At 36.8% G+C, this 9,355-nt stretch overlaps 1 protein-coding gene across 1 annotated transcript; it reads left to right on the forward strand.

The window, feature by feature from the left end:
* The first annotated feature begins 8,089 nt into the window (after positions 1–8,089).
* On the forward strand, positions 8,090–8,722 carry LOC126625659 (14 kDa proline-rich protein DC2.15-like). Its single transcript, XM_050294688.1, has one exon. The coding sequence runs from the start codon at positions 8,132–8,134 to the stop codon at positions 8,540–8,542; it is 411 nt and encodes a 136-aa protein (XP_050150645.1). The 5' UTR covers positions 8,090–8,131; the 3' UTR covers positions 8,543–8,722.
* Positions 8,723–9,355: the final 633 nt, after the last annotated feature.

A 9,355-nucleotide genomic window follows, 5' to 3' on the forward strand; every position in this document is an offset into this window, starting at 1 on the left:
TGGTGGGTTGAAAATTGAGCACTCCAACTGTCATTTCTTCTAAAACTCTGGCTACCTCTGCCACAAAACTGCAGACCTCTGTTACCCTCCTTGTAGTTTTGATTAGTACTACTACCATAACTCCGATTACTACTGCCACTGCCATCATAGCTCTGTTGGGCGCTAAAATTCTGAATTGTCTGATATCCACTATAGCTTGACCCAGAAGCAAAATCACTAGGTGGTGATAATCACGAACAAAATGCCAGTGGCATCGCACCTGTGACAAACTATCACAGTTATCTCACAACTCCCTCGATGACATAACCCACATCAATTACAGATCGGATAACTCGGAGTGGAATGGATGAAAGGTTGTCTCGCCGACTCGTTGCCTAAGCCTTCACTGGATGATCCTAAGCCCCGACTTCACCGTTTAAATGAAAAAGAGTGCCCGGGACCTATAGAACTAGAGGGGCCTACTAATTCTCTGGTACTTCATGATCGAAATGTTCGACTCTTCTAGTTCTGATTCCGCGGTTGATTCTGTCTCTAGGGTTGGATCCAAGTCTGAGGTTGATCCTGTATCTCTGTATCCCACTTAGACTATTCTATACTCAAACTTATCTTGATTACTTCGTCATAAGTTATGGGTCTCAGAGCAGCTACCAGAGTACAGTACTCTTGTTTCAGTGCAAACAACGCCTAATCCATTTGTGCTTGCGGATTATCATAAGTCCTATCATGATGCCTAGCCAAACGCCTGAAGGTACTGTCAAATTCTGTGATGTTGAGGTCACCCTGTAATAACTCTAAATACTCCTGCCTCTTTCTCAATTAGTAACTGGGGTTTAGAAAGTAAGTAATAAAACATTTTTTGAAGGCAGCCCATGTCATCCAAGAACCAGGTGGATAAGATTCGTTCGTTGATTTCCACCAACTTCTAATATTACCCTGAATAAAATAACCCGCTATGTTTGCCCATTCATTTAGTGGACACTTCATAGCCTCCAGAGTATCTTCCATTTTCTCTAACTATTGCTCAGGCTTTTCACAATCTCCCACGGATTTCAACTTAATAACTCCATGACTTCTAGCGATTTCTAAATACGTCTGATTGAGCCTATGACCCGAAAGAGCATTCATTAATGCAGAAGTAAACTGCTGGATTCCCCCCATAATAGAAGAACGAGGTTGTCGAGACACATTCCCACCAGGATTAGCCATGATTCTGACAAAGACAACAAGATTTAGAAATGCTGAAATTTACCAAATTGGTGGAAAGAAACCCTAACCATGCTTTGATACCAATTTGACATGTCCTAACCCCGATATTCCGAGAATACCAGGATAGGCACAGACTGGCCGACACCTGAGGGTGATGAAAGCCATTTATTGAATACAAGAGTAATGATTAGGAGGAAATATACATGAATAATCATTAGAGTGCACAGAATATGTTCTAATTTAACATCACAAAAGGAGAGATCATTACAAGATATCACACAAGTGAATGATAGACTACTACTGGTAGGGGAATGCCTTGTACGTTGTGTCTTAGTTCTCGTTTCTAAGACCTAAATGGGGGCGCAAAACAAATGTGAGTAGATCAAGTTCATATATACAATAATAATAAAACAGTTATCAAGATACTAACCCCCACAGTTTATATAAAGAAAACTACTAGCATAATCAGTGATAGGTTCACTGAAAACCCTAGCATGCCAAAAACATCTCAAAGGTCATATCGCAGAAAAACATCGCGGAGATTAAAATATCAATCATCTCACAGGTCGTCTCGTAAGCCCGGTGTGCTGCCAATAAGATCATTGAAATATAACTCCCGACCCTATGCCAGCACCGTGGTCTCAACGCCCGTAGCAAGAGATTACCAACTCCCGGCCCAATGCCTGCTTCGTGTCCCTCAGCCCACAGCTAGGGATTTTTTCTCCCGGCCTATTTGCCAACACCAGATCCTCGCCCCAGGCAGCATAATGTCCACTAGGTACGCACAAATAGTTATGCCTTTCATAAATAACCACTTCATAGTATAAAGTCATCCATTGTCTATACTATAAAGTGGGGTTTCTAAAACATGTTCTAGCATCTTATCGTCATCCATTAGATAGTCTACCAGTTCATGGTTTTTATAGAAAATACAATATATGAAACTATAGCTCAATATAGGCTAATAATTAATTCCTCACCAAAAATGAGACGATAAACAACATATACCATAGACATGCTTAACATAAAAATCATATAATTTTATGCAATTAAACTATGAAATCATGTAATTTTAGAAAAGGTCCACTCACAGATACTCCGTAGCAGCAGAGTTGTGCGGAAAAGGATTAAGGAATTCCCCCCTAACAACTTCACTAAGCACAAAAATGTACAATTTATCAAACTATGCGCAAACGATAGAATTCCAGGAAATGGACGCCAAAAACGGATTCAGAACATCTAAATTGGCCTAAAGGAGATTTTGGGTTTTGGGTCCTAAGGTTTTTGGTTAAAAAGGGTTAGGGTGAAAAGGGGTGGTTTAGGCTTAAGCCTAAACACCCCCCCCCCCCCCGCCCCCCCACACACACACTCACCATACACACACTCACCCACACACTCGCCCTGCAGGCCTAATAGCCTAAAAGAAAGTTGGGCTTAAAACCACTTGAATAAAACAGGTCTGAGGCCTCTTTGGGCCTTCAAAACAATTAGCAGAAATTAAGATGAAACAGGCTGGGTTTGAGGGTTATGGGCTGGTCCAAATATGGGCTAAGGCTTGTGGGTGTTCTAAATTGGCTTGATGGCCTGCAGGGTGATCGGGGAAGAACGCCGGAGCTGCTACATCTCTAGCCAACGGCGAACGTGTAAACCAAGCTCCAAAATAAACACCAAAATGAAGAGAATAACACAGCTGAACTGATAGGAATAAGAATATACCACTGTGAGTCTCGACCGTGGTCTAGATGGCTGCGTTTGTGTACGAGCTTCGATGGATTTTCTCGCCAGATTTTGGGGTTTAGAACACAAAAAAACCACAAAGTTCAAACTTTGATTTTCATACGGAGTCATAAAACCAACATGCAAACCCAGAAATTTAAAAGAAAATAAGGAAGAACCTCACCTGAGACTCAAAGTTGGAGCTTGAAGCTCTCGGTGCTAATGGTGAAATTGCTCACAGTGAGTTGAAGGTGCATGCAGGGACCTACTTGGGTTCCTAAACTCGAAAGGGTTTTAGAAATGAATTTGTAAGTTTGATTTGTCAATGGAATGGGTGATCTCTTCTTGGAGCTTTAGAGAGAAAGTGAGAATGTGCAAGTGTGAGAGAGAGAGAACTGAGTTTTCAGAAATGAGGGAGTAATGAGGTATCTAGATCGACGTCCAGGATTAAATGAGATAAAAGACTAAATTGATAGACTTAAACATGTTTCAGGGAGGACAATAGAAGTATAACTAAAATGTGGGGGTGGGTGCAACACGTAAAGGTCACCATAGGTGACTCCGACTGCCGTGCTAGTATGTGTTATTATATTAAGTACATGATTATTTAAATTGCTAATGAGATGCTGGGTAGTGGTGTACTTCTGAATTTACTATTAGTATACATTTGATTTCATACTTCTACGTAGTATGATTTTCTAGAAACTATACAGGTTTTACGGCGAGGGGTTACTACCTTTGATAGTTGAAATGATTTTGAAAATCTTTGTATTACGCACTCACACTTTCTATTTTGCACCCCTCCAGGGCCTAGTAACAAAGTTCCGTATCAACAAGAACTTGTGGGACTCCCAGTTCAGGTGGCTCATTATGATGGTTTAATTATTATCGTACCTTATTGTACTTTACTTATGCTTTGTATCATGCGTGAAATTGGTCCATACCCGCTCACTGCGCATTCGTGTATATAGGCATTTTTTTGGTTTAAATTTATTCATAATTTACGCATTATCACATTTTATGGCTTTGTCACCTTCCAGATGTCGGCCAGCACAGCTCGATTTGAAGTCCTAGTGGACATTCCGAGTCGGGGTATGTCATTCGTTGCGCAAGTTTACCTTTTTTTTTTTTTTTTTTTTACCTCTACTATATAATTTATTCTTTTCAACAAATAGTGTGACGAAAACATGTATCGTCGCGCAATGCATATTTTTTTATTTTTTTTATGTTTTTCTATTTTATTTGTATGTATTGTAAATTTTTATTATATTATAAATCAAAACTCAAACCTAATTAAACATTAAATTAATTAAAAAAAACTAATTTACTATCCCAGATAGAAATTATAATTAATGTAAATATTAATACTCATCCACATAACATACATTTATTAATTAAATTAAATATAAAGTCCACAAAATTTTATTTAAAAAAAAATACCAACCCTCCTCAACTTCAATCCTCCCTCATCCGCAACACATCAAACTTCTATCTACATAAATCCATTGCTTCTCATCGGTTTCATCAACATCCCAATGAACCTACATTAATGCCAATAACAATAAATTAGTAATTTAAAAAATATTACATTTTAACAAAAATAATTGTTCATTATTTACTACAAATTTACTGATAACTCCTCAGGGACCTTTTTCCAAGACTCAAACTCGGCAGAACAATCCCTCCACACCAAATTCTCAATGTCATACCTAAATTCGGCATACGCCTTAGCCATATTTTTTCCTTCAAAGTACGACTCTTACTTCCGTCGATACCTCTCTGATTGCACTACAAGTTTCTTTTTGCTAAAACCTTCTCCAGAATAAGCCATTCTTTTTTAAAAATTTTTTTTTTTGTAAACTAGGGTTTGAAACTGTGTTTATATAGCACTAGGACACGTCGCGCAAATCTCCATGTTCGTCACATAAAATGTGTCATAAATGTGAAATAAATGAGAAGGTTTGAACACATTCTGACCGTGCTTTGCGCGACAAACATCTGTATTCGTTGCACAAATTCATCTTACGCAACAAACATAGCATCGCGCAATATATTTAGCAACAAATGAAATGATTGTAATTATAAAGTTTACGTAAACATAGATATATATCTATGTTTACGTAAACTTTATACTTACAAACAAATATTCAGAAAATATTTAATACCTTAATTATTTATTCTAAAAATAATTAATACTTAAATATTTATTCTATAAATAATTAATACCTGAAACATTTATTCTATAAATAATTAATACCTTAAATATTTATTCTATAAATAATTAATGCCTTAATCCATACAATTATTTTGAGCATATGTACGATATTCATTGAAGATTGAAAATACATAAAAACCGAGGATAGGGTGCTTACATTAGGTCTCAATAAAAAAACCCAACAGGAAATATTGTCATACAAATATAAATTTAAAACTACTATTTCGATGGTCCTGGTCCATTCCGTAAGCCTTCATAACGCCACCGATTGTAACCTCCCTCCAACGCATGATCCATCAACTTCATCAAATGTTCGTTCGTATCATCATCAAGAGTATACTTACACTATTACACATATATACAAATAATTAATTCCAAAATATAACTAAAAATTTCACAAACTTAATTATTGATCCATCAACAATATACTTACTAATAGTTCATCCATCATAGCTTTCTTCACATTCCTGGGCACATCTTTCCAAAAACACTACTCAGCAGTGAGACAATTATTTCCCATGGCTACAACAATCGCATGTGGAAACTCAAAATGATCCCTTAAATCATGCGGGTTGGCATTGCGCACACTTTTATCCTTGTTTTTATCTGCCATCCCAGGATGAACAAAATTGTGAAGAATAAGGACAACAAAAGCGCATATTTATAGGAAGGTTAGGACCTTTGCGCAACGAAGGCTTTGTCGCGCAAACATCTGTATTAAATGCAGTATTGATTCCTCTTATTCACCTATAGTAAATGGTCAAAACTGACAGGAACTTGCACGACAAATCATTGGTTGCGCAAATGCCCTTTTTTCGTTGCGCAAGTTTTTCGCGCCGAAAAAAATTAGCCTGCGTTTTCTTGCTGACTTTACGCGACGACAACAAGTATTCGTAGTGCTAAGTATTCTTGTGTGACGAATTTTTTTTTTCCTATCCTAACTATTTTGCACGACAAAATTTTTTTTCCATCGTGGAAGTACTTCTTGTGCGACGAAATATTGTTTTTGCGCAAAATATCGTCACACAAGCTATTTTTTCTACTAGTGTAAGATATATTGTGCTTATTGCTTTCTTGTCAATTACAAACTGCTCAGTCTCTTAGGACCTTTCAATGTTAAAACAGTTGTAACTTCTCTTGAAAAAAGGTATTAACAATCTGTAAAATGCTCTAGAAAATAGACATCCATAGCTTTCCAATAATATATATAGCTCATTCTCTCATTCATTATGAGCTTTTCACAACTCACTACCAAAGTTAGCTGATCAGCTATGGCAGTTTTTACGAATTTGCTACTTAAAATACCACTTGTGCCATTTTCTCTTTTTTGCTTGGCACAAATTTAGCAAAACACAAAAATAAAGTAAATAGCTCAAAAATATAAAGAAGTATGTAAGAAAAGACAAATGAATTTGATGTAAAATATGTATAAATATGAGCTTATAAAAAATGTGTGTTGTGATTTCGTAATTAGTTGACTTCTAGAAATCAATCCATTACATACATTATGCATGATCGTGTTAGAATCTTGAAAAGTTCGAGAAGAAGGTGATTTATGGCTGCATTAGTGTTGTGCCATTTCCACTTGAAGACTGAAGAGAGGTCGAGTAGCAAAGTCTGAGACAAAATTGCCTACTAGTATGCATGTCTAGCTGATGAGTGTTGTAAGTCTATTTGTGCTTAGTGTTTATCCTGGTTTAGGAGCCCGAGGATTTTCCAGTGGTAGGTTTTGGCTCGTTAAATCTTAGATCCGCTGCTCACTTTTTATTTATCCTTTTAACTACATATGTGTGTTGTGTAGGATATTTTGGTATGTGATGTGAATATGGATTTAATTTGAAAATTAGAATGTGAATTGGATTTTTAAGTTGAAACCTATTCCTCCTCCTCCTCTTCCTCTCTCTCTCTCTATCTCTCTCTCTCTCTCTCTCTCTCTCTCTCTCTCTCTCTCTCTCTCTCTCTCTCTCTCTCTCTCTTCTCTTTCTCTAGGTTAAATTAGTACCCATCCTAGAATTTTCAAAAATATGCTAGATAAGAAATGTTCTAGTTCACGAAGTGATTGCATCCTCTATTGATCATTATTCCACTCTCAAATTGATTCCCGAGTTGAAATTGAGGGAGCGCTATTAACTAGACTCATGTGCTATGCTCGTGTTTTGAAATGGTACACACGGATGTTGTAATATTATCATATATGATTGGGTGTTATCATTACATTACGGAGGACAAATTTTATCATATGATTTTCTGAGTGTATCACAGATCTTCTACGTTACCGAGCACCTCACCTCCAAACTAAATTTCCTTTTGTTTTTTTTAACAATAAGGCGACTCAAAGATGTTAAAATTTAAATATAATTGTTTACGGTTTTCTTTTCAGAAAAATAGATCATTTCTCATTTGTATAAGTTTTAGAACGAAAATATTTAAATTGAGACCTAAAAATAATACGGTTGGGATAGGTTCACTCTCTGCAAGGAAATGGGCTTGCGTACATGATACATGGATAAACACTCGCAAGGAAGTGATCAAATGAGGACTTAAGGGTCACTCCGCCTATGTAAGATCTGGGGATATAATTAAGAAATAATTTAGTCATTTGAATGTAATTAACCAAATAAATCAATATTACATGTATATAAGAACAAGAAATGGTTGATGTTCACGGGTGTGCCTACGAAGGCAATTGGTGATCTTGTGATCCAAATAACCAAAAATAATTAATCATACATTAAAGTAATAAAATTTTAACATGCACTGGAGACCACCCAAATTTGGTGTGGAATCTCAAGCGCTAGCAGCTAAAATCTATGCCAGCCATGCTTCACATGCTGCTTTCCTCCCACTTGAATATATATGTAGTTAATTTGTTACTGATTATTATTTCCAGTATATAAGTTCAATAGTACGATCACTCCAATTTGCACTCTATAAATACCACTTTGACAATCTTCATTATCACAAAATAAATTAAGTGAAGATATATACAGAGAGATGGATTCCAAAAGTTCTTCAACCCTTGCTCTATTCCTCTCTGTCAACCTTCTCTTTTGTGTGCTTGCAAGTGGCTGTTACACTTGTCCTCAGCACCCTCATCAGCCAATGACAAACCCTAAACCAAACCCAATTCCAAGTGCTGCCCCAAAGAGCTGCCCGAGAGATAGCCTAAAATTGGGGGTTTGTGCCAAGTTGCTTAATCGGGCAGTTGGGGCAGTTGTTGGGAACCCACCAGATCACCCTTGTTGTGCTTTGCTTGAAGGGCTTGTTGAGCTTGAAGTTGCTGTGTGCCTCTGCACTGCCATTAAAGCCAACATCCTTGGTATCAACCTTAACATTCCCATTGCTTTGAGCTTGATCATTGATGGTTGTGCAAAGAATGTCCCTTCGGGCTTCAAATGTGCATAAGAAACTATATCTTGTGTCCTATTTGTATTTCTCGTATGCGAGGCAAAGCATGCTAGGTTGATTTCTTTCTTGCGTTTGGTTAACAAGACGATGTTTATTTTCCTCTGCCAAGTGTTCAATATCTCTTACATTGAGATTACAATTCGAATTCTAATTCCCTAAGGCAGTTTTGAAGTTTTACTAAGTTTGACTTCAATGTGTACCATATATGCTTTATATATTTAATGTTTGTCTCTATACACACACGCACCATATGTGTGTATGATATACTTATACGCACACATAAAAGTGAGAAGATAATAAGTTAATAACTGCTGCATGGGAGCTCTCTTACGTACAGCTGAACGGAATGCTCCATCACTTTCTTTTTAAGAGGGCTTGAGCTTATGCCAACCGCATGGTAAACGAATCTCTAGATTTAACCATCTTTTGATTAGATAAGGCATCTTTGTGTGTGAACTGAATAATAGTGATGAATGATTTCCTGTTAAGAACTGTCTGTACGATACATTAATTGTCCCACATCGAAGAATATTTTTCTATAATGAGTATATTACGTGATAACTCTCCTTACATAGTATCGATGTCGTTTAAAATAGAACCCCACACTGGCTTGGTTGTCCCATGTAAAGGAAATTATCTATTCTAGCTAAGAATATGTAAGAACATTTGAACACATAAGCAAATTAATAACACTTTAAAGTAGGAATGCACTAAAAAACAATTCTAAAAACCCATGACCTTCAAAGCCTAGTGAATGGTGAACCACAAGACTCTTTAACAATATTAAAGAGAAGAAATGATTTTGAGATT

The sequence above is a fragment of the Malus sylvestris genome, chromosome 6 (assembly GCF_916048215.2).
Source record: "Malus sylvestris chromosome 6, drMalSylv7.2, whole genome shotgun sequence".
Classification (NCBI taxonomy): domain Eukaryota; kingdom Viridiplantae; phylum Streptophyta; class Magnoliopsida; order Rosales; family Rosaceae; genus Malus; species Malus sylvestris.